Source organism: Aptenodytes forsteri, unplaced genomic scaffold (genome assembly GCF_000699145.1).
Source record: "Aptenodytes forsteri isolate BGI_AS27 unplaced genomic scaffold, ASM69914v1 Scaffold297, whole genome shotgun sequence".
Taxonomy (NCBI): Eukaryota; Metazoa; Chordata; class Aves; order Sphenisciformes; family Spheniscidae; genus Aptenodytes; species Aptenodytes forsteri.
Genome location: NW_008796167.1, coordinates 317773 through 344183, shown reverse-complemented (window position 1 = coordinate 344183; position 26411 = coordinate 317773). Strand labels below are relative to the sequence as shown.

At 38.5% G+C, this 26411-nt stretch overlaps 1 protein-coding gene across 1 annotated transcript in view; it reads right to left on the bottom strand.

The window, feature by feature from the left end:
• Window positions 1-4345: 4345 nt before the first annotated feature.
• SUDS3 (SDS3 homolog, SIN3A corepressor complex component) overlaps window positions 4346-26411 on the bottom strand; it is a 23929-nt gene continuing 1863 nt past the window's right edge. Inside the window, exons 2-13 of the mRNA XM_019474180.1 lie at window positions 24575-24664; window positions 24352-24417; window positions 23516-23571; window positions 23050-23121; window positions 20699-20718; window positions 19973-20129; window positions 16605-16700; window positions 14586-14647; window positions 13649-13670; window positions 12808-12913; window positions 8543-8627; window positions 4346-5129 (exon numbers count right to left, since the gene is read on the bottom strand). Of these exons, the coding sequence (XP_019329725.1) occupies window positions 5031-5129; window positions 8543-8627; window positions 12808-12913; window positions 13649-13670; window positions 14586-14647; window positions 16605-16700; window positions 19973-20129; window positions 20699-20718; window positions 23050-23121; window positions 23516-23571; window positions 24352-24417; window positions 24575-24664 (931 nt within the window). The 3' untranslated portion in view covers window positions 4346-5030. The remainder of the gene's footprint in view (window positions 5130-8542; window positions 8628-12807; window positions 12914-13648; window positions 13671-14585; window positions 14648-16604; window positions 16701-19972; window positions 20130-20698; window positions 20719-23049; window positions 23122-23515; window positions 23572-24351; window positions 24418-24574; window positions 24665-26411) is intronic.

Here is a 26411-nt window from a genome sequence, read left to right as displayed (position 1 = left end):
AACCTTGATTTAAGACACCGATTTTAACCTTGATTTGCATTTGTACTTATGTTCATTAAAGATCATTAGCTTTCATTAACTGGGATTGCCTGCAGATCTCTGCTGTTTTAATAGCTATCATCACTGTCAAAAGAATCTTAATTCAATAAAAATAAGGAACATTAATAAAGTGAAATGAAAAATGTGTTTCATCACTTTCTAGTCTTATTTTTTTTTCCTCTCAAGATTTGGGGCAGAACACGTGGATGCAAATTAGAACTAAATGAAAAATGACAAAGCTACCTTAGGCATACGGGACAACTCAGGTTTCAAATTTAAGATTGATTAAATACATCAGTAGCTGTTTCTAGGGGGTTAGATCTCTTGGTTCCAAAGCCCTAAAAATGACTGGCTTTGCTCAAAGCATTCCTATTTTAGAACCACAGGCTTAAGTAACTCTCCCTGTATTGCTGTTCAGTGTCTCATTTATATGAGGGGAGTTTAGACACCCATCCTGCTTATATATACACACACCATTGAAAATATTTTGCATTTATGTCTTCTGTCACCTAAATGTTATTCAAATTTTGGTCCCAGGGTACGAGGTTTCTCTGAGCCACTCTCCCCTCATTTCTTAACATCTGATCGGAGGGAAAAAACCCAAAGCCTTTTGTGAGTTTATTTTTTTTGCTCTCAATGAAGTAATACAAACCTGAACAGTTCTTTACACACATTTATTAACTAAACTGAAATCAGGAATATTTTAGAGAAAAGCATTCGTGCATAAAAAGGAGGAATCTAAATACCAGCATTGACTCCACTGTAAAGAGATAGGTACTTAAGGTATTACAACATACTTTGGCATCCCAAATTTGAGCTGATGTTAAGAGTTAAAGGTGTTTCCCAAATTCAGCACAACATTAAAATAGTGGAATTCTTCAGCTGAATGAAATGTGAAGTTCCAGCGACAACGAGTTTTCAATAAATCATAGAAAAATGGAAATACTCATTCTTTTGTTTTCTAAATACAATATATTTTTAGTTTTAGAATTGGACAAACTAAAACTGGTAACGGCAAACCTTAAACACCCACTCAGGTTTTCTTAATCATTTAGCATTTGCTATTTACTTCTGTGGAACGAGAACCCAAAAGGTGTTTTAATTTTTCTTCTTCCGAAAGAGGAAGGACCTCTGTTATTCAGAAGGGTCACGGCAATTTCTTGCTCTTTTAGGCTTTATTTTCGTAAGCGGCCCAGGAATGTATGAAAAATTACAAACAATCGAGACTTCTGTTAAGTCACTTTGTCTCTTTACAAAATTCCAGACAAAGCACATGAGCTAAAAAAGACAATTTCTTTTATTAGCATTCATCCTAGGAAAAAGCCTCTTTTGAAACTTTTCAGTGAGTATGATGTCAAAAAGCCACTGGAAGTTGGTTCACTGATCTGGCTTCCCGTCCATTTGAACGTCTAATGGCTGGGGGGGGCAGAATCTTTTTTATTTTGCACTTGATCAACATCACAGTCCATTTCTCAAGGCAATGAAAAAAAATGCTTAATATGAGTCAACAGCCAACTACAATTTAACCCTCAATAAAAGTCTATTTTTGGCAGAATGTTCACCTTTCTTTAAAATGACTATAACTGGGAGTTAAAACCATTTCTTAAATTTACTTTAAACGCTGTTCATAATGAGGATTAAATCTTTTCATACTTGTTGCAAAGCCATTTCTGTTCACTAAGGGTTTGAATTCTTCAAAAGACTGATGTTAGACAGGCAAATAACAGACAGAAGAGCCAATTTTCTCTCAGAATTTAAGCAAGACCTTGTCCAACTCCTTCAGTAACTTGTCTCTATTTTTCCAACCAGTGGCAGGAAATCTTCATTTCTACAGCTGATGTCTGTACTCTTGACCTCCACATGCCTCATCCTCGTCACAACACATTTTGAGCATCTTTCTAGGATTAAAAAAAGTCTACTGCTTCCCTGACTGCACAATAAGGCACTGCATTTTTATCATTTTCAGCCCTGTAAATGGCATAGGCCATTACAGAACAGCCTGCTTGAAAAAACAGGATACAATATTCATGTATTTTGTTAGAGGAGACAGATCTACTTTTTATGGTGATCAACTAAGGCAAGAAAGACTTTCCTTTCATTAAAAAAAGAAACTAAGGATGAAGTAGCCTTAAAACAAAATACCTTCAGTGTAGCAGTTAAATTTGAGCACAGAGGGCTACAAGCCCACACTCCGGACTGTCAACAGCAGAAATTATATAGTTGAAAGGTTGATCCAGGGGCACTGGGGAAACTGGCAATGGGCAAGGAACTCTGACAGAAAGGAGCTGTACAAACCTCACACATCCTTCCTGGAGATCCAAGATGGGCGTGAAAGAGTAGAGTAAGAATTTGAGATCAAGTTTTGACAACTTCCATGCTGAAGCACTGCCCTCAATCAGGAACACTTTACGCAACCCATCTCCCCAGTCAATGCAACAGTACACTTAAATTTCTTCCTTCCCACCCTGACTGCTCACTGTCCTCATTCTTTCTTAGCTTGTTTTCTCCCACTACAGCTTGCAGTCGAAGGCTACGCTCTTTGATTATCTGCAACAACACGAGATGACTCCTTGTGATAACAGTAACTTTCTCAGCACAGTTGCACATCCACAGAGGGCGTTACAGAAGAGGGAGATGGTGCAACAGTCCCACAGGTATTTGCTTCCAGAAGACTATGCAAATTCTGATTGGGGTGTGAACTAGAAATGTGTGTCCCATCCCATCACACCCCCCTGCAACGTGAGACCGCAGCTGATTGAAAGACAGGCTTTTGGCTGTGAGAGCAGCTATTCTTTCCCCCCTTCTGCCAAGGAATAGGGATGGTGAGCAGATGTTGTTGATTCAGATTAAGATGTCGTGTCGAAGCTACATAATTAAGCTTACACAATGTGCACCTATACCACGCCTGGCTCTTAAAGGGGTACCTTTAAAGCTACCCCAAAACAGATAACATCACAGCAGCAGAGAGATCACCTGCTGTTAGCAGGCTGGCAAAATATCTCCCCAAAATTGAATCAAAGTTCCCAGCTATTTCCACAAACACATATATTGATAAAATGATATAGGTAGGAAATAAATCCTGCTATTTACCTAGCACTTTTTATTATAAGAACCATGATGTTCGTTTTAAGGCTCAGTGACAAATCCTGTTTGGTACATCATCACCTTATTAAAAACCTGTCACACGTGCAGAGAATGCTGTTATATTGAGTACGCTGTTAACTTGACAAAACACAGCCTGCTGCTTTCCACCTGACTAACGCTGCAGCAAAGATGGCACATTTTCAAGGGTGGGAGACAGACACCCTCTCCTTTCCTTGCCAAGGCTCCAGATCCAGCTGAAACTCTAAACACAGTAAAAACAGGTACGGTGTCTCAGCCACAAAGGCAACACATCAGAAACTCAGCCGTAACACTCCACTCCTGATCCACATACATACATCAGTTATTGGGATGTGACTGCCACCCAACTGCAGTAAGTAAAAGAAATGGAAACAGTCATTTAAAATACTCCATTTATCCAGATATGAAAGAAAGGTTAGACTGGTGCTGAACAAGAAGGCAGTTCAAAAGCAAAACCGAAAGATGTCTCAAAGCAACAGATACTGATAAAGGCAGAAATTACAACTTTTTGTCTGGTAATCAAAAGGAGCACAAAGTTCTTTCGCACAGAAGGCAGAGATCCGACAGCACTGCCAGTGCCCTGTACTTTTTGTCTGGTAATCAAAAGGAGCACAGAAGGCAAAGATCCGACAGCATTGCCAGTGCCCTGCGTAGTTCATGCCAGTGCAGTTACACATGGTATTGGTGGTTTCAGCCATCAGCAAAAGGCTGGGAATAATAAAGGAATGCCAGAGTCAGATCTTTAAACATCTTGGAAGGGAGTATATTAATAAAATCACTTGAGCATTTTCACTTGTGCTATTGGAGGGCAAGTGTAGAAACCCAGTGTTATCTCCAGTAATTAAAATACCCTTCAAAGGGAAACCTTTGCATGACATTTTAGGGAACGAAGGTTTCAGCTGTACACTAAAAGCATGTCAATGCTGCTTTCTACTCTGTACCAGGCCTCTTTGGAAGATACAACAGATCCAGTATCTTCTGTCAGCAGGATTCCAGCATGACCTGTTACTCTAAGCATCAGTAAAGAAAGTGAAATTTACCTTTCGTCTCTCTACATGTATGAGTTGTTATAGTCATACATATAGTCTCGCTATCTGCAAAGTCCAGTTAATTAATCCTTTGGTTTAATACTCATCCACCTATTTCAGGAAATGACTTCAGCAAGTAGATACACTCTTTGCTTGTTCATTGAAGGGTTTTTTAATGTGAAGAGAAACGGAAGCTTCTGATTAACCACATGTGACTGCTTAACTACATTAAAATCAACTGGATTTTCAGCAGTTTCTAAGCTGTTCACGCTTTCCTAAAAAAAGCCTCAGTGCTCAAGTCTTTAAACAGTTCATCCAATAAAGCTGATGTCATACATCAGGTATTACAGATGCATCTCTCGGCTGCAGCTGAAAGCTGGCAAGATTAATCTCCTTTTGCCCAACATCCTGAGCCTTGCAGGAAAACAAAACCAAAAAGAACGAATAACCTCAGGTCTTGACAAGCAAAGCTTCTTCCATTGGTCTGATTCAAAACATAAATGTTACGTTGTTTTCAACATACGAGTCCCATCTATGCACCAGGAAACAACGATGAAAAAAGTATGATGCGAAGTCTTCTTAAATAGTCACCCAAAACGTAAAGAAAGCATACAGAAGCTTGATGCAAAATCCAGAAATAGTCCGGGGCAGTGCTTGGGTATCACTAAAGATTTAAGGACTACTGGGGATTATGTGGCCAGCCACAAACTGTCTCGTAAGAGGTCATGACAGTGTTCTCTGCTGCTAAGATGAATTAACAGACTGCCATTTCCCATTAGAGGTTTGTCTATCAGTTTAAAAAAAAAAAAAAAAGAACAAAGACCAAGGAAGAGCATACAGTCACGCAGCTGATCGTCGACGAATCACAAAAACACCTCGCTGCAGCTGTCCCAGATAGATTCTCATCTTTGTGCTGTCACTGGTTTTCCTCACCCAGATCTGCATTAAAAAAAAAGAAAAAAGAAAGGGGCAGGGAGATATATTGGGGAGAAAAAGGGAAAACCCACAGTAAGCAATACACAGACAAGTAAGTCCAGGTATTCTTATTGCCAGATCTGAACATCTCTGTTACTCAGGGTGCACAGATGATTTAGCTTAAGCCCTTCTCCCTCCCCACGAGGCATTTGCAACCTGAGTAGAAAATGAAATAAGGTTTCTAACTCTACCACCTTAACTTCCTACTCAAAACAGTCATAAAGAAAAATTACTCTTTCCAAGCATCATCAGGAAAGCGTTTCCTTCTGCTACAGTTCGCAACAGAACTCTGACATTAAGCTTACCTAATCAAGAATAAGTCTCTCCAGATCCACAGATCATAAAATTATCTATCCTGGGATTTGCCCGGACAAGTAACTGTTAGTCAAATGAAAAGCTTATTCTGATTTTGTTCAGTGAAGCATTTCTCACAATGTATTAAATAAAACATATCTGAAGATAAAAGGGCCTCTTTTTTAAACACCTGCATGGAAGAATTCACATAACTTGCCGATACACAGTATGTTTCAAAGGACAAATGGCTTCCATGGAGGCAGCCACTCAGAATTTTTAAAAAATAAAAGTCACTTTCACGAAGTTTAGACCCAAATACCTGTACTTTAAAAATCAAATCTGAGCAAAACTCCTCTGGATTTTATCATTTTAATGTGTTTAAACATATTTAAATAAATGCATGGAAAATAAGAGTTATCCAGCTCTTAGTACTAGAGTATTTTAGGATGGAAGTCCAGTATTGCCTGCTGCAAAGGACTACAAAGTTAGTGTTGGCATGTGATTTATCCAAAACTTTTTTTTAGATACCATATTAGCTACAGGCTGGGCACGGTTGAATGATTTAACTCTTGTTTTAATTATAAATTGACTTTACTAGCAGAAGCCCTCAATTTAAAATAAATTTAATGTTTGCCTGCATTTGTACTTCAGTTATTTCTCTAGAGAAATTAGAATCCAACTTCATTGATAATCATCTCTCCACTGCAACGTTTCCAAGAATTGGGTATGTTTTACTAACCAAAAGAATTCTTAAATCTACAAACTCTGAGCAACTGTACAGAACAAACATGTACAGTTTTACATTCTATCACAATATGATAGAATGGTATATTTGCTTTGCTAAAGTTAACCGCTTTGTTAAGCTCCATTTGGAGGAAAATTAAAATTCAGTTTTAAGTGACCACAACAGTGAAATTACTTATCAACACCAAAATGTGCCACACAGTTCAGAAAAATAAAAGCATCAAGACATATTCTGAACTTAAAACTGATGTTTTAGACATACAGTGTATTTTGCAATCAGAAGATATCTATTAATTCTAAAGAACTGAAGGAGATGGTGAATAGAAAGAACCAAATCCAACTATGAATTTCTTTTATTCCTGGACTGTAAAAGAAAAATAAGCTTCCTCCTTTTTTCAACTTTCAACAAACTGAGATTGTTGAATAAACTCATGGGAATAAAAAAAAAAACCAAAACAAACTTTCCTGCACGTACTGAAGAGTTTATCGTCAAAAGGCAAATGATTGAATTGGTTCCATGCACTTGGCCAATGATTTCCACCAATGCAGTATTTGATTCACAGTTTCCAAGGAAATCACATTGGAAGTAAAAGAAATATATTCTTTTTAGATCTAAACACATCACCGAGTTTTAAAGAATTCAGGCCTGGGAAGATATTTGTGGTTTGTTTTTTAAGGGGGATCATCATAGCTCAGACTCTGAGTCGGAGAGGCCCAGAGCCAATTACAAAATTAAAATCCAGTTTAAGAAAACTGATTTAGACCTTCGTATGAACAAAGATGATCTGATACACTGTTAACTACTTCCTCTCCCCAGCCACAAGAAGGCAACTGTATGCCATAATGTCTCTGATGTTTCTTAGTTAAGTCTTTTCACTTCGAGCATTAATGGAAATGCTGGTGGGGAGACACTCTGTGCAAATATTTTGGGTAAAGTTCCTTTGAATAACTTGACTTCCTTTAGAAATGCTATCAACTTTTGACTCCAGTCTACAATTAGAGACCTCAAATCTAGGTCTGCCTTCTAGCTTCTGAATTCAAGCAGGACCCTGTAAGATCATAGTTTGGCAACCATGCTTTTGAATGTGTGATGAAATCTGAGATGTGCACATTGTACTCCTAAGAAAACACCTTCTCATTTCAGTATTCTGTTAAGTATTTATCTCCCCTGGCTTTATATTATTGCAACAAACTATCACAGGGCAAACAATTGCCATGCCTCCTCCCCAGTCTCTCTCAAAAAACCCCACAAAACTAAAACGAAACCTATCGTCTCACTTTAAAGTGGAATTCATGCAATTATAATTAACGGATTGCATTTCCTTCGTGTTTCAGGTAAGATGCTCCCAAAAGATTGAGTTTTAATGTTTTAAGTTAACAGTAATAACTTTAATCAAATTAGCATATATTTTTAACGCATCCATTAGCTAGCTACTACTACTTTATCTAAATAACCAACCGTTGAGCATAACGACTGTTATTGCAAGAACAGTTGTGACACAAAGCACATTCCATATTCAACTCATTTTGTTGAAAACAAAATATTTTCCCCTTAGCTGCCAAAACAAATTAAAGTTACTTTATTGGCTGATTGAAGAGAAGCGCATTCAAGTCTATCGTTTCTTTCCTTGAAGTGTCTGGAATCTGCAAGCAAAGAATAAACTGCTCCCTTTGCCCAACTGATGCACTGCTCAAGCACTAAGCTTATTTTGCAGCAAGATTCACATCAATCTTATGCACACACCTCTCTTCACCTGCTTCTCTAAGCCTTAATCATTGGCCACAAGGAAATTGTCTCAGACAAATGACTCACCTGCCCTATCTCCCAAGTAGGTGATGAATGCTGCCTGCTTACTTCACAACACATGTACTCAGGTTAGCAGGAAGAATTTTCTCCCCTTATAACAACTAAATTTGGTGACAAAAATTTTTCCTCATCCTGTTCTGGATTCCCAATGGGATTTTCTTTTTTTTTTAATTTTGCATTAATAATAACTGTATGTATGTTCTTGAAATAATGGAAATGGAACTTATGAATGTAGTGTCAATGAGATGCAATGTGTCAGTTCTCCCCATTTTCCCTGCCTGCCAAAATACTACTTGCAAATGTAAGATAATTCTTTAGAAACACAGCAAGTTTCTTCCCATCTCAGATCTATCTCAAGAAGAGATCTCTCAACTCACTTTTATCTTGGATTCAGCTTCTTTAGACACCAGACAATTACATATTTTCTGAAAGTAATATTGATTTTCTCTTAGTCCTTAACAGATAGCCATCCACCTGCCTACACTGACCCACGGCTTTCCCCACTCCTATGAAAAACAAAGCAGCCCACTACCTCGTTGGCGCCCACAGAACTGATCACACAGCTGATCTTAGTGTTCTCTTTAGACTCCAGGTAAATAGCCTGGCTCTTGTGGTACCTGCAAAAATAAAAAAAAAAAACAACAACAAAACACATGAAACTATTAGCTATCCAAAGATTGAGAAAAGAAACAGTAGTAAGACTGATAAAGCTAGGATTCTACAAGCATTTGGATAGAGTAAATATGAAGTCTGTCTTTCTTTCCACACCAGTTTCCCCACCTTCACCAACGTAGGGGGTGGTCTGATTCTACACACATGCACTTTGCATTTAAACGATGCTTCAGAATACATAAAGCCCTCTCAATTCACATTCAATTCTGTATGCAGATTACTGAAAACAGATTTCACATCTGAAAGAGCGAGGGGCAGAGCACCAAGCCACAAGATAGGAGAACACTGACTGACAATAAGCCCATGTTTCAAGAGTTAATCAAACTAGCCTTTCACATTTCGGACACAGGACGGATTTTAGAAGGCAACTCCACATGCCTGATAAAATGTGACAGAGCAAATCACAGATACTAAAAAGTTATTCACATTCCCCAGTACAAAATTACTAGTGCACCAACAACAACAAAGTGAATTGTACTCCATCACTGCAGTCTATTGTTTAAACAGAGATCTCACATTTCTAATACTGTCTTATTTTGTGAAAATATCCAAAATGGTAAGCGATGGGTAACTGACTCTGTAAGAAGCTGTATATACCTGCCATAAGGAGGCCGTGTCTAAGCATATCCATTTTTTTCCCCCCCTTTTAGATCATATTTTAGCCATGCTATATATTTTTCTTAGTGCATTTTGTATAAAACAAAGTAAAAACGTCAAAATTCGTAACTCTGAATTGCTTAATTTCATGGTCTTGCCTTCTTCGCAGACCATGTTTCTGGTAAGTGCTACAAAGTGCGCTAGACAAAACTCCCAAGTTTCTGTTTATTCTGCCTAGGAAAGTTCTGTAGGCAGAACTAATTATACTGAAACAGATTATTTGTAAGTAAATAATCTTAATCAAGACTACCAAAATGCTTTATAGTTATAAAAGCATAACTATATTTCCACCTTTACCCTAATCATGATGCGCTTCATATTTAACTGGGCAATCCAAGCTGCAGAATCACTGCACAGAGATTCCCTCAGCAACTACTGAGTATGCAACTCCCTGCAGTCTGATGGGCTGACAGCCAGTTGTCAAAATGCATGGATTTGCATAACCTTTACAGTTATTTCTACAATAACCATACTGTAAATATGGAAGTCTTCCAATAGTTTATTCCATAATCTCTTCCTACTGGCTCATGTGCTCAGAATTTTCACACTGCTTGCCAGTAGCAAGAATGGTAGTGTCAGCTTTCAGCCTTCCAAACGTACTAATCACCAATGGGCTGGGGAAGGTAATAAAAACCCGCTCAAATTCTGCAACCTTTAGATACTTGTGCCCAAACATTATTCTTTCTCCCTCATTTTAACAGAAAGGATGTCAGTGGGTTCCAGGGCAATGTAATAGCAGCAATGATCTGAGCCAAAAAAAAAAAATCTCAAGTTTACTGAGCTCAGATGATCGTTAATTGATACAAAGGAACAGTATAAGCTACTACAAACCAGACCTCACTAAGATAAGACATAAAAATCTCAGTCCAGCAGTGTCCTACCACGCCATGCTGTGACCACTTAAGTGAGGAGAATTGATGATCTCTATAGAATCAGTGCATAAGCTTCTGAGTGCAGAAGATACCACTGCAAATGACAGCTCTCGAGTGATATCTGTGCAGGCACAGATAATGAAATAATTTTTCTACTCAAAGCTGTTTCTCCCAATTTTTGGTTATCAAAGCTAATGACAGACACGAAGCTGGCTTCAGCCCCTGGATTTCACATCACAAGTTACCGTCCACCAGTAAATCCGTGTTAACTGTGCACAGAAAAGGTAAGGTAACAAGTTAGTTCAGCGCTTTTTCATTGAAGAGTTGTCTCAACTGTCTCATGCTCCATGCACACAGAGAGACAGGTCAGCTGAAGGCACAGTAGCCTGGTACATCCCAGTTACATGTTCATGTCTCAGCCTTTTGCCGAGTTTATATACCCACAGGGGAACAGAGGGGCAGAACTGAGGAAAATACTTCAGATGAAAAATGCAATGGATTTTAAGCTGGCTTTCAAGAGAAGGAAAGTGCCAAACAACTCTTGCTTTTGCAGTAGGTAAAAATACACCACAATACTGACAAGTGAGGCAAGCAGCAATAATTCCACTTTCTGCTACAAAATATTTTGCTGAAAAGCCGAGATTTTCAACTGCATCTCCATTAGAAGATTGAAAGAAATCACTCCACGTTATTTTATGCAGACAAAGCTAAAAGCAAAAAGATGGTTGTTTTGCAGTGAACTGTATTTTAGGATCTGACGGGGAGCAAACTGACTGAGGATAAAAAGCTGAAGTCTAATTCCACATCCATCTGAAACTCCCTATACAAAGTCTCCACTTTGGAGATATGCTTGTGAAGTGTCTCTGCAAGACCTTAGGGAGTCCATTACGAGCCTTAAACATTCACTATTTTGAGATAATGGTCCTTCATGGCTGCTGTCAGGAAACAGAGAAAGGAGTCACTCCTGAGCTGTCAGTTTTATTATTTCTGGTGCATGCCAGCAGCTACAGCCTTGATATACCTTAGAAAAAATTACCCTCCAACTATCAAGAGTTACTTCATTCTTTTAAAATACCAGCTACTTTGCACAAGTACTATTACTATCAATCAAAAAAAAAAAATCTAAGCAGGATTATTACAGCCAAAAAACATAAAATACTTATCTTAAAACAGCGTAAGACCAAGACAGACAGGAAAGGCAACAGCTGGAATTCCTGACAGTGAGAGCCCCATGACAATTGAATTCAGCAAGATGAAAATATCCGTTAGTGTTTTATGTCCCAACTAGATACCTTTCAGAGAGAGCTGGTGCTTTTGAGAGATTCATCTGGGCTCACTGAAGCTCTCCCAAGGTTTAAATTTGATGGGAGCTTGGGAGCTTTACTGACAGATTACTCCAGATTCCATCTTTCCTTCTTTTTTTTTTTTTAACTTATGCAACACTTCACAGTACTCCACTTGCTTAAAAATTCTGAAGAACAGTTTATTCATCCAAATATATCCTAGAGGATAGTCACTTTACACAAAAAAAAATTATGAAAGCAAAAAAAGAACTTCATGAATTTGTGAAGTGACAAGTAGCCTGTTCAGTTCATGTCATGCTTTACGCTTCATGGAAGTTTAAGCTCCAGGCAGCAGCTTTTATCAGAGTTGTATACATTGAATCCTCAATGAAACTTCACTGTCAGAAGACTAGCAGAAGGAAAAACTGACCAACTGTACAAGATGGCTGTTGCGTAGAAAACAAGCTTCCCACCTATCATTTTCCATGATAAAATTACAACCTCGTCACTTGTTATTTTGAGCCACCACAGAACACCAAAGTAGGCTACAAATAAGCATATGACTTGCAACTTGCTTTCTGCTCAAGGAGTACTAGATTGCCCCCTAGATTATCCAGTTTTGCATGTTTCACAGATTAAGTTTAAGACCTACTAAGACTTCTCTGCAAAATTTAATATTTTCCTTGTGTTTTGTGAGGCTTGCACAACTACATGCCCATAAAACTTAACAGAGCTAAATCCAATCAGCAATTCTGAAGTTGCTTCTCCCATGTGGGTTTGATCTTTAAAGGTTATTTGGATTTATTAGAAACATTTTTCATTCTGCTCATCTGGTGCACAACATTTTTTCCGCCACCTTGTGGAACGATGGGCTAGTGTTCTACAAAACTGAACACCAGGACTGTGAATACTGCCAACACCACTGTCCCTGCAATCACAGAGTATCTGTATCCTAGCTGACCGGCTTCACAGCTACATCATACTGTGTCTGCTGGTGGCTCTCTTACTTAACATTAGGTTTGACAAAATTGTTTCCCAAGTGTCACAGTGTGCACTACTGACTCCGTGGAAAAGATTTAAGTCTCCTTTTATTTGAGCCAGTAGTGTCTCCTGAAAGTCTATGAGGTCTAAACACTCCGTTATCACTTCCGATTTACCAAAGTCGCAATGATTAGCCCTTGGAGGAAATGGCTAACCTGCGCCCAGAAACATTTTGTCCTCAAATTCTTTTATCAAAGCAATTTCTCTCTGCAGTCTTTGTCTCCTCGCTACACAAGGCTCAGACTGAGTAAAACAAATTTACCAGGACTTACCATCTCTTATCATAGTAGAGTTTTCCATCTTCTATCCGGGCTTCAAACCGCTGTGCTGGAGACTCTGCTGGTGTAGCTGGGAGGTGCTCGGGAGAGGAGGGAGAGGCTGAAAACAGGAGAGAGAGACTGTGTTTAAGACCAGCATGTGTCCACCACACAGTGGCACATCTGACTGCAGAACTGCAATTAATAAGGTCATATTAAGCAGAAATAATAAGCACAGAAAGCTGCAAACTCAAATTTCCATCAGAAAAATATTCTCTATTGGGATGAATAATTCAACCTCTGCCTTGAGTATATAAATTATAATATTCACTGAAATATAACATTCATCTGAAAAAATGTTGATAGGTAGATGATAGACAGTATGTCCTTGATTTTCTTTTAATCCTAATCTATAGTAAATAGAGTCAGTATTACTTAGACAAGTTAGTACCACTCTGTCTTGAAATGGTGTACAGACTTATCTAGAGAACTAAAAGCATAAAACTGTAAGATCTCAATCCCTCGATCTACCTGACAAGCAGGCAAGCTGCCCAGATGCATCTGAATATAATGGAAAAACCTCTTTACACAGTTAGATTGTCCCACGCCCAAATGTTTGAGCCACCAGATGCACACGCCTCCCTTCCCATCCCTGACAAACTTCAGAACAGATGAAGAGACTCCACACAGCACCCATTCACCACAGCAGCTACACAAAGAACAGCAATTACACCATCAAAACAATTACACAGTCAAATTACACAATCAGCAATTGTACCTTCAGAAAGTCTACAATATAATTCTCTGTTCAAAACAGCATGACTGTGAACAAGTTCCAATGCAACTGTTAACTCACCTGGTCTCTTGGGTGATTTAAGCTACATGGAAAGAGAGCAAAGAAGCATTAGAGATCTGACATGAGCCACAGAAGTCTGCAGTAATAATTTCAGACAGTCTTACTTTCCATACTCTAAATGGTTCTTTTTTCAAATGTACTGTTAAGTGGCATAACACGTAACCAGAACTGCATGCTATGAACAGCCAAAGGTGTAGATAATCAGTATCACGCTACAAACTGAACTTCAGAGCATTCAGATAATCCACTAAAACAAGTCAAAACTAAACCCATCTAACACACTATATTTTTGAACATGATCCAACATTTCTCAGGGTACACGAAATACAGGAGATAAATCATTAGAGACACCTCAACAGCTGGCACAAAAACCATGCTCCACTACCATCCTCAAAAGCCTTAACGAGCAGCCTCTATTATAAGACATTAGGTAAGCCTTAAAGTGTTTAGCAAGAAAGCAGTAGGTTAATCAAATCTAGAAAAACTATAAACATACACACGGCACCCTATCCAGTTTGCTGAAGTATCACGACAGTGTGGAGAAAGGAAAAAAGAAAAAAACAACCTAAAAGACACCACCCTACACTAAGGCCTAAACCAGACGCAGCCCGTGATCTCACAGAAAGACGTGTTAACATCTGTTCAGCTGTGCGGAGGAAGGAAGAAACTCCTTAAGATAGCTCATCGCTTGGTTCAGACAAAAGGTAACATTTTTAGATGACAGTCATTTTAATTAGGTTAATTAAACCTATTAAAATAAAAGGGAGGAGATACCATCTTGCTAAATCTTTTATTGTGTTACTTCAGAAAGCCTACTGGGATGAAGTAGTCCCACACCTCAAAAAGGAACATAAAACAGGGAGCTCTGTTCTCTTAAGGGGAAAGCATTAGCTTTCTCTTTAAAACAGAGAAATACAAATCAAGCAATAATCCCTACCTTATTCAGTGTTCTCAGGTCCTCCATTATTTGCTCATCAGTCAACAAATAATTTAGCTGAGGTATCCAGAATTAAGGTTCCCATAAGCTCTTGACAATCAAGGCTAAAAATTAAAGGTCAATGACATTTCACTTGACTAAACATAAGCCAAAAGGTTTCTGTAAAGTTGCGTAAGATTTTAGTAAGTGTCATACTTGAGCTTTTTTTGTCAAGTGAATTAATACAAGTCCATCTCCACAGAGCCTCATATTTAGCAGCAAATACGAGTGCAAAATCATTTTAACTTATCCAGACATAACCATCAATGAAAAACCTTTAGTGCATTGACATTTACTTCATGGAGGCATCAAGCACTAACGTTTCCAGTGTTTTTCATCTTGCACTTCTGTAGAGAACAATCTGGGAGCTAAAATGCAATGGACTCACTTCAGATTTTGTACAATGAAGCCAAATCCCACCCAAACCTAGGAAAAGAAACTCATTATTTTGCAACTCAGTAAGCAGGAATAGAGAGATAGGGAGAAGAGGAGAAAGCCCCACAAAAAAACCTCAAAGAACCACCAGAAAATAAAGCCAGAGGCACAAAACACATCCTTGTGTGGATGAGGATAAATAAGAGCCTACCATTCACCTGAAAACAAAAATAAAATCTCAGAACACAGAAGTTACTGTATTTTAGCTTGTAAGAGCTCTGCTGTCACTTTGTGTAGTTTCACAATTGCATCTTCCTACTTCCCTTTTCTGCTGCTCCTCTGTCATTTCCACACAAGAAAAAACTAAGTACACAGAAGGAAAACAATACCCAAAGCAGCAGACCCTCTCTCCAGCTTTAATCTACAGTGTTTCTTCAAAACAGCTGTTAAGTCAAAAGTATTCAAAGTATTAAAGTAACAATTGCTAGGCTGCATTTTAAGGATTTTGGTTCTGATGGACTTCAATCCTCTCCCCGGTGAGGAAAGGCAGACAGAGTTTCATACTGTGGCTACTGTATCATGCTCAATTAGTAGGTCATGTTCACTACGAAACTCATTTATTTTGGATGAGATGGGGGCACCAATAAATAGATTTGTTTTCCTGAAAGAGTGAACAGAATCTCCAACCAGAAAGGGGTTAATTAAAACAGGAGATGCTTGTGACCACCTCGCATGAACTCTACAAGTTCAAGGTTTGATATTGCCTTCAGAAAGTGTGAGTCACTCAGAAGTCGTAAGATAAGTTTTTTTTAATCTGATTTAAGCCATACAAGTTTGGAATCTAATAATAAGCCTCTGCAAAGCAAATATCATTGCCTTCCTTTCCAGGTGAATTTAATATACAAATAGAAAAAGTGCCTATCATCACAGAGGAGCTAAAAATGTATTTCCAGAAGCCAAAGAACATTTTAATTATAAGAAACATGCAACAAGGCAGAAGAGAAGGATTACATATACATGTTTTTCTCTCTCTCGTGATATATAAAAACAAGATGGATTTTAATCTTTTTTTTAATTCAAAGAACAAATCTAGCACTCCTTGCTTTTGCTATGCATCCCTGGATTAGAGATCTGAAGCCTTTATCAGAAATGGAAAAAGTAGTTTGATATGACAAATATGATCTTTCTGGCAAATGTTTTGTCACATCTTGAAATGAGAAAAGCTTTGGCTCATGTAAAAAGCCAGTTACTATCTATGGAATCAATTAACTGAGCATTTATATGTAATGTTCTTTTGAAGTTTTTCCTTTGTGAAAAAAAATTGCTGGAAGAATTCAAACTATTCTCACGGACAAAAAAAAAATCAAATAAATTTTCTCACGACACTGTGAAGTTTAAGTTAGGATACCGAGGGATCTCCAAAGACTGGTTGTGTTTATTAGTTTATCACACATTATACATGACAAATTGTACTTCAGTATTTCCTAGATTAAAATCTGATCCCAGCACCTCGTTTCATTTTCCTTCCTGTACAAAACAACATAGATGCAGGTAGCATGCTGGCCTCAAATACAATAGCCCTCCAGTTACTCTGTAAAAGGATATCAGGGGCAGGTTTCCTCCTCTTGTCTGGGATAGGAACTGGATCATTTGGTCGTCGCCTCAGTTTCCTTGTCATAATAGGCTTCACTTCCATTGAATCTGTAGAGTAATGAAGTTGGAGAGTTGGTAAGACCAGAGGGAAAGGAGTAAGAAGCAGCAGCTTTCTACACAGGGCACAAGGAAGATAATCTTTCCTCTTTCATACAGAAAATCGGATTTTTTTTGTGATAGCTTCCAGCATCCAAGCTGGAACTGCTGGCAGTGAATACAAGTTCTCTGTCATACTAGGTCACTGTTCAGTAACAGCATTGCGATGCTGTGGTTACACCTTTCGTTGGCTGGAAGTGATACAGTTGGTTTGGGGGCATTTTACAACTCCTTCAGGTATACATAAAAAGCACAATGATGCTACAAGAATTCAGGGCAAATTTCTTTAATGCTAATGCTATCTGCTTTTGAACAGATCATTTAAAAGGCAAAGTTCATGGAGTTCTTTGCTAGCAAAACTTGGATAGTTAGTTGCATGTAAAACATCAGCTACAAAACAATTACTCTTTTTCTTGTCTTCAAGCTGGAAAAATAGTTTTGTCAAAGGAATACAGATAACTACTGCATTCAAGATTGATACAAGTCTGCTGGAGTAATTTTAAACACAAATAGTATTTAAATTCAGATTATCTAAAAATGTTTCAAATTATGATTAATGAAATTAACCTAATTAATAACATGCAGAGCAGCAGCTGACAGGAAATAAATTGTAGCATATGCACTGGGGAAAAAAATCTGTTTAAAATTGAAACACAGGTCTCATCACCAAGTAATTATCTGAAATTACAGTTTGTCCAAATGTCTACAGGTAGTCTTACTGAACTACTTTACTCAAGCTCTCACAAATCATTCCTTAATTTATGAAGATATCTTGAACTGGCAACCAAGAGACCACATCTTAAATGCAAACCACATCATCTCACCTATCTTTCCATGTGCTGAGAATTATTCACTCATCTTTAAGTACACCTGAATCACATCCTAGGTAGCACTTAAGTCTATGAAGCCTCTTTAGCTCCCTCTAGATGCTAAAACCTTGAGCAGCTATGCATGTTCAAAATATACCAAATTACTTTTCTCCTTATCTCAAGGGTGAACAAGGATATCCATGCTGCACATCAAGGGAACAAATATTATGATAAAAGCTTTAAAAAAAACCACTATGAAGTGCCACCCACCTACTGTATGCCAAAGGAAACCTTATCTCTAGGATTCAAAGCTGAATTTGAAAAACACTGAACATTAATAGCCCTGCAGACACTAGAAACGTAACTTACTGTGTTGAATGTAAGCCGTTCTTCTCATTTAAGACCAATTTACAAGAGCCTCAGAAGAGGGGTTTGAAGCACTTACTCAAGGTGATATGCAGCCAAGTCAAGAAGGCTTTTTCTCCTTTTTAAAAATTAGTTTCCAATGAGCTGTCACAGAGTTACCTTTAAAATGTGAATAAGGCAGAGAGATCAATTTTCTTCTCTCTTTATCTTAGCATCCTGTATCTTAAAATTGTGATGAGTCAGCTGAAAGTCAGCACCAAACAACTTTTCAGGAAAAAAAATCCAGAGTTTGAATCTTACACTTACTGTTAAACATATGTTAAACAGTTTTGAAGAGCTGCTAAAGCACCAACAGATTTAACCCGAAACACAGTCTTGTGTGAGGCTTAATAGGTAAGAACCACACTATACAACGCTCCAGAACAGGAGACAACTATTGCAACCTAATGAAACTGCAACACTCCCAGCACTCGCAGACGAGCCTATTCATCAGGTTGCTAACTTGCATCCTTGTATACACTGAACTGCCATATGTCTTAAAAAAAACATCGAGTCCACATCAGTTCCAGTATCCTTATTTCTTAGCCTCCAGCGTGTGTTCACAACAAAATCCATTACTTCTAAAGAAATCACATTGCATTTCTGCTAGTCTGGAAGGAAGGAGATAAGGGAGGGCTAACACACACAGAATGGATCTCTTCTCCACAGTTACTTACATGCCTTTTCCTAGAGTTATATTTGATGAAACAGCTCATCCCTTCAGGACACACAACAATGGGGGGACCCATTTCCCTGAAGAGGATTAATCTGGTCCCCAAATCAAACTACTAAATACTTCTTTTTACCCCTCCTCACTCTCCCTTTAACATCACGATTTGGATTTGCAGAGTTAACAGCTGTTCCACTGACAGAGAAATTGGATTCCTTCAGACTCCTAGAACATTGGTATGCAGATTTCCAAAGGTAAGATTCTAGTCGGATCCTGACCCGCTAATAAAAATCTGCTTACAAGATTAGTACTGTATCCCAGCTTAGTAGTGAACAGACACAGGCGTAGGATAACAATAGGAAAGTTAAGGCTAAGGCACAGTTTGTAAGATCAGACTAGACTTCATAATTAAAAAAAAAAAAAAAAGGATCAGGGAAACAGCATAGCCCAAGCTGTTTTCCAGACCAGCTTAGCCCTAACAGTTTGTACAAAGCCAAGAGCATCTTGAGTATGTCCAAACAGGTTTTAATTCTCGCTTCTGAACACTAATTAAATTATTAGCTTACATAATTTCTGTAGATACTATGCAAGAAAGATATAAAAGGTCTAACTCACGGACAGGCCTCAGCAACACAACCAGCATTATCTGTCCATGAAGCGAGGGAGTTGCTCGTAAAAAGAGAATCAAATCAGACTTCTGGTTCAGTATCACAGCAACACAATTTGTGTTGGAGGCTAATTACCCCTCTGCATAGCTCCACTGTGTCAATTACTGCAAAGAGCATTGCCAAGGCACCAAGGGTACCAACTCGTCTCATGAAAGAAGTCTGTCCATTTAATGTCCATTTTCCAGAGTCTGGACACAAATGTAGCTCACAAATCTATTTTTCTGGCTTTAAGTAGCACATTTCAACCTTTATCGTTTGCCTTTCTTCAACTTATTGACCACCTATTACCGGAGGGAAAAAAACAGGGACAGTTTACAAGCTGGCACTGCCGGTTAGGTCAATATTGTGGCTTATCTCAATAGTTTTATTGCCAGATCACAGGAACTAAAGAAGTCCCTTTCCCTGCATATAAGAAAGCCTAGCCACTCTGCTGCTTCACTGGCACTATTTTGATTCACCTGTTAGTAATTCAGGTCACTAAATTTTATTATGAACTGCTTTCTCCACTAAAAGACCACCAATTTGTGTTCTACAACATCTGTCAGCGTTTGGAAAGCTTTAAAGCCTTCACACTAGCTGTCTGTATAAACCAGCATTGCTACCTTTGTATCTTTTTTCCCAAGCAGTAGCAGAGTGGATAAGAGAAATGACAGATGCCTGTCTTATTTTTACCTCCTGTTAATTCCATGGTTAGCTTCTCATTCTCAATCATCTTCTTTTTCTCTTCCAACTCTGCAATCAAATTTTCCTTAAGCTCAATTTTCTTATCTTCAAACTCCTTGGCTGCTGCCTTCTTTTCCTTGACATAATTTTTTTCCACCTGATCCGTCTAATGCAAACCAAAAGAACAAAAAGGTTAACTAAGGTACCAATGGCTCAAGTTAATGATAACACAACACCTTCTTTCAACTGCTGTATTGAGTAGCTTTTCAGTTCAAAACTGTAGCCAGTTCTAAAGGTTATCAATATTCATAATCAGCAGAAAACCATCTAGAAGTGACTAGGAAAGCAGTACTATATTGGCAAAAGAATTAATTATTTTTGAAAAACATTTTATTGTTGCATACCATATCAAGTCTCTAGCAGAGCGCTCTTCAAATTTATAAACAGCACTATCATTTAAACAAGCTTTTTAAACAAGCCAAATGCACAGCCAGTATATAGCAGCCCACGAGCAAATATTTCTTTTAATTCTATTTTAATGACAAAGTCCAGAAGTTACTTGAAGTAATACCAACAGTAGGCTGTACTACATCTCAAGTGTAATAATGCTAGCTAGAGGAAGAAAATTTCTTTAAGCCTTCTGGGAAAAGAAGCACAAGTACTAGTTGATGAAACAGGAGGTTTATACCTCTTCCATCTAGTTAATATATATTTTGATAAATTAAGAGTACTTACTTCCAGCTGGAGGAACAGTTCTGAAAGAGAAGACAGACTCAATTTATTATCTTCAAAGATGCACAAAATGAGTTCCCTAACATTTTAAGTCATTTAATATTGCAGCCAAGAGAGGCAGTGAACTAAGTGTACGTACTCATCCAAACTCTACTCTCGCTTCACAGTTTTATGCTGAAAATACAGTAACTATGGAAAAATTCCACAAAAATATATTGTTAATTGAAGTTTTCCACAGATTGTCAAGCAGATTTGCAAAGCTTACACAGCAGTATTCCACACTATTCAGTTCAGCTACTATTCCCAGCAGTACTAAGCATGTAGTCCATCCTTCTTCCAGCTTAATTACAATCAATTAATACTAGATATAAGCTTCCCAGATAGAATCTTGAAACATGTAGCTGAGTGTATGGCTGGCAAAAATTCACAGTTTAAGCCATCTTCATGAATTTCAGCAACGACTGGTTCAGAAATAATTCTGCAGCTGTTAGAAGATTCATCTACTCAACGCACATGTCTCTGATTTCAGGCTGTTCATGCCTGAGAAAACAAGCAAGGAAATCGTTATGTATCACTGAAGGTTACATTCCAACACGTGGCAATGATGAGTTCGAGACAGACCGAGGGATGAGGCGAATGGATTTCTGGGTGTGAAATAGTTCTGCTACGGATGTTTGTGCAATTCCTAACAACTTGAAATTAAGCAGGATGGGCCCCTTCTTGTGTTTCCTAGAGGACATAATGCCTAAGTTTTTACTCAAGGTAGCGGCAAGAAAAGCCAACTGAGGCACGTGATCAGTCCTCAAGTCACCGTATTTCACCAGCATATTAAGCTTTGGCAAGACTTGAAATAGTAAAAACTTCTGTAAAGATCACAGGCTTCAAATATGTTTCGGAGAAGACTGTAGTAGCAACACTGTACTCCTGTGCCTTTTTTATTTTTAAATAATTTTAAAAAACAACAAAATAGAAACCAAAGATGATAACGGCCCAATAAAAGTCAAACCTTTTGTTTGCAAAGGGCTCTACCAATTGAGAATGGAAGCAGTATTATGGAGGTAATCAAATACAAGTAAATCTAAACTGTTGCTTTAATATCTGTGAATTCTCAAAAAAACCACCCCCAAAACCTCAACATGGGAAGGATAAACATAAAAGACCATTATTCCTGTAGTACTGGGCAGTTGGATTTTTTTTAAATCATAAAATTGAAAGTTATCACCATCTGCCCTCCTGTGGAAGAAATATGTCGCTGCAGCACTGGTCTTTGCCAGCCAGAAATAGAAGTTTGCACTTAGTCTTAATTTTACCAAAGCAACCCAATATTGCTAGAATGCAGCTCTAGTGTACATGAAATTCATCTCGGAAGACAGATTCCTGTTAACAAGAAGTAGTTCAATCCACTTAAATTCCTCAAGGAAATCCTTTACCATCCCAAGCACTTTTAGAAAGATACAATCTATACTATTTCAAAGGTTGGAGTACGTTAGCCATCACATAACTGCTGCTGCCGCTCTGTCATATTTCGCAGAGTAACGGCTCAGGCATTACAGGATTCATCCAACTTCTCTAAAGGAAGAACAGCTACATTTCCTATTTCCACATAATAGCTTCTATAAAAGACCCTGCTTCGGTATCCGAGATAAGAACCTACTGGAAAGAGAGCAAATGAGGAAGACGGAGGGCAAGCAAACAGATCTGATTTCCAAGCCATTTCTCTGCAGTAACACAATAAAGGCTGCCCAGAAGGGATGAGAGCTAGGCACTCTAAAAATTAACTCGGGCCTTCGCTCCTGAAACAGAGTGCCAGAAGACAAAGTACAGGCAGCCCATTCAGTGTCAGAGCTATACAGAATAACAGTTTCAGCAGCAAACCCTCTGTATTCATTGTTCCAGGGCACAAAACAAATCTTTGGGAAAGCATGTAGTCCTAACTTCCCATTCCTGCAAAATGAAAGAAACAGTGCACCTGAAGGTTTCAGACAAATTGCACAAAAGAACAAGCCAAAGTGGGAGACTGCAGGTTAGGAACAGTGCCAGGTAAAAATAAAACAATTTTTTTACTTGTGCTTTTTCCACACAAATGAAGACTAAGACTGTTTATTGGTGTTTAGTAAACAGTCAGCAAACAATGTTGATGAAGGAAAAAAAATTGAAAAAAAAATCAAGATCGAGCCCATCATGCTTCAGGCACTCTCAAAAAAACCTACACTATACCCTCAGAAGCAGAAGAACCCTTTGCTCCAGCAAGCTCCTTTCCTTTAAAGGACAGAATTACCATTATTCTTTTTCAGGTGTTATAGAAACCATTGATTTAAGTTGTATGAAGCATCTTAGAAAGAAATTCAGCTTACCTGCGTTTCGTATCCTTTCTTTGTACTGCTGGTCCAACTTTTTCATTCTTTTCTGATATTCCTGAAGAGTACCTAGTTGAAATAAATTGTGGATTCTCACGGGAATTTTATTTTTTCCAAGTATTAAATTTTCTCAAGGAGCCATACACCACTTAAAACACAAATACTAATATCTGAAATCAGAAAACTACAGTTCTAGTTTGCTTATTTTGATAAGCACATTTCCTGTTTTTTCAGAAAGCCGACCACTCCTTTTAAGAAATCCTTTAGTACGCAGAGGCTTAACTACAAGTGTTTAGAGGGAAAAAGGATGGAAGGTGGCTGACATTTTTCACTAAGCAGCATGACTGAGAGCCACCATTCAGTGAAGGATGCTGCTTACATCCTTCAAAACCCTCATCCTTCTATGACCTTTGAGAAGTGCTGAAAATTGTTTAGGAAAAAAGCTATCCCCTTCAAAGCTTACCTTCCTGCAATTGTTGTAACTGCCTCTTCAGAGATGCCAGTTTGTCCTGATACATCCTGCAAAGATCGAGAGCACGCAACTTTACTTTGAAAAGCAAACATACATCATTTATTTCACCATCTGTCTAGGTAGGTTACAATTCTGTGTTTACACGGAATTAAAAACTTTTCAGAACTACTTCAGGAAACAAACAAACAACTAAAAGAATATTATTCCAATGAAAGGTTATCATTCTGTCTAAAAACTCTGCCACCCCATTGGTTTTTACAATGCACCCAAACCAATTATTTTGGAAACAGTTCAGGGTGAAATAGGGTATTTTTTTTTTTTTTTTAAATGTCGAAATCTAAAATGACATTTAGATCTACAGATACCAGAAACTTTACACCAGAGTCATTCTGCCACTTTGTCAAGTCTTAATATTTGTGTATTAGTTCCCTACTTATAAAACAGAAAGCGTTTCCTCGCGTAGATCCTGACATTATAAAAAACCCCAAAGTCTATTCTTGGTGCTGTTGCAAACTTGTGTTTCCTTTCTCACCTATCTGTGGTTTAAACACAGGCCAAGTCTTCCTGACCTGTATAAAAACATGTCTCTGCCAGTAAGCAAGAACACAAAATACTACAAATACACTTCAACATCAAAGGAAACTCTTTCAAGCCTCCAAAAAGCCCATCTTCTTGGACAGGACTAGCATTCTATTGTATAAGGGGTTTTAACAGGCATCTTGCTTTTTGCTCGGTTTATGTAAAGTAGATCCTTTATTTTATTTGAAGGATCTGTCTGCAGCGGGATTAATTTGCAGCAAAACTCAGCTGCTCCCAGAAACTCGTACCTATTTCTTTGTTCAAAACAGTAGCAGCACTTACTTTCTTGAATACATATAGAACAGAGAAAGTAACTGAGGAGAGAAGAAATACAAGTATTAGCTATTACATTGGGCTAGGCACTTAAAAACCCCAATCTTGGCCCAAAACATTGCAAAGTTTTACACACACACACAAAAAAACCAAATAAAAAGAACATTACCTTACTTTTGATTAGAATGGGTTACTTACTGTTCTTTCATTTCTACAAAGTCCTCTTCCTCGTGTTTTGCCAGGTCAGTTTCACTGGCATCCTCAGTGTCTAAATGAGGTAAAGAATGACTTGTTAAGTATTTAAAAAAACCACAAAGTAGTAAATAATTTATAAACAAAGAAATAAACAAACAAACAAACCATCCCCAAACCTCAGGCAATTTAACCTCAGCTACACAACCAGATAGGCCTCTGGAGAGATGAACTCAGAAGTGAAATGAACCATCTCAACTCTTTCCTGCAACTGCAAGTTAACCTATGTAAATCCGCTGATAGTTTTGCAATGAAGCTAACATCAAGTCTAAACAACTGCAGCTTTAGCTACTCTAGTAATTTCTTCACAGTTTAAGACAACAAGTTCTACATTACCACTCACATATACAAAGGTGAGACAGACACAGTCTAAAGACTCTGAAAAACGTTTCACAGACTTCTTCCTATAGTTTCACCCATGACATAATATACTGTCTGGAAGACAACGACTGAAACAGCTGTAACTGATTCTGCATCTTGACCTGAAACACTCCAAAACAAAAATATTATGACTAGATGCTGTTGGGGTTGACCACAAAGGTCTCGCTAAAGATAACAAAGTTACTTGCTGTGATCTGAACTTGACTTCTCAGCTACACGTTGCACAGACGTACTTCAACATTTATACCTAACAAAGACCAGCACTACCATACGTACTTCAACATTTATACCTAACAAAGAGCAGCACTACCACAAAGATAGCCCCAATTTTATGAACAGATAATATAAAGTACAAACAAATTAAACCAGTATGGGACTGCTAGCTTTCTGCTATGCCTTTTCAGGCTTTTATTTATAAGACATTGCCAGCCAAGAATCAACTACCTTTCTTCCCCAAGGAGAGGTCAGTGCCTCCAGGCCGGAGTGGTGGTAGGCAGGGTACAGCTGTATTCCCTACGGACGGACGGGGGGCACCAGTCCCTTAAATCAAACCTTTCTCAGCTTTTTCTTAAAACTATGAACAAACGCTTCAGGCTTACGCGTATTGAGATAAAATTCAACACACCAAAGAAAAAACAAAAAGTTTTAACTGAAAGAAAAATCCTTAGATGTCTAAGTCACCATAAAGGACTTCCGTGCTCGGTTTACTTGTGTGCAGCCACGGAGAGCCCCACACTGACCAGAACGCTGTAGATCCTTACCAAGGATGAGAGGTTTGGTTCTGGCACCTCGTTCATGAACGTACCAGACGTGATAGAGGGCTCTGGCTGACAGAGCAACAGGCACTGTCAAAGGGTCATTCTTCATCTCCCTCATATGTTATTTTATGGATTCTACACCCCAGAATACTCTGGGTTTTACTTCCACTTCCTCTTCTCCGCTGCTTTCCTGGTCCTTCTACAAACCCCCTCTTTCCTCTAACATCCTCTTGCACCCCCTTACTTCTGTCCACACTTTCTTCTACCTTAACTGCCTCCTTCCCCCTTGCCCCGTCACACCACAGAAACGTAACCAACTTCCACACCCCAGATTTCTCCACTACTTTCAGCCTGTAGTCCCCTACACTCAATCCCACCTCCTCGGCGCTCTCCCCTTCTCTCCCCGCCTCTTCTTCACCTGGGAAACCACTTCAGTTCCACCTCTCCGTCAGCTTCGCTTTATTCTACTCTTCCACGGGGAAACCCAGCAAGCTAACAGGCCCTTGTTTTCTTCGCGTTTTCTTCCTGCTCCAGACCACTTCTCCACCAAACCCGACCCAAGCCTTTCCTCCCCAAACACTCTCCTCCACCTCCCCAGCGCACCCGTCCGGAGCAGTCCCCTTCTTCAACCCGCCATCCCGGTG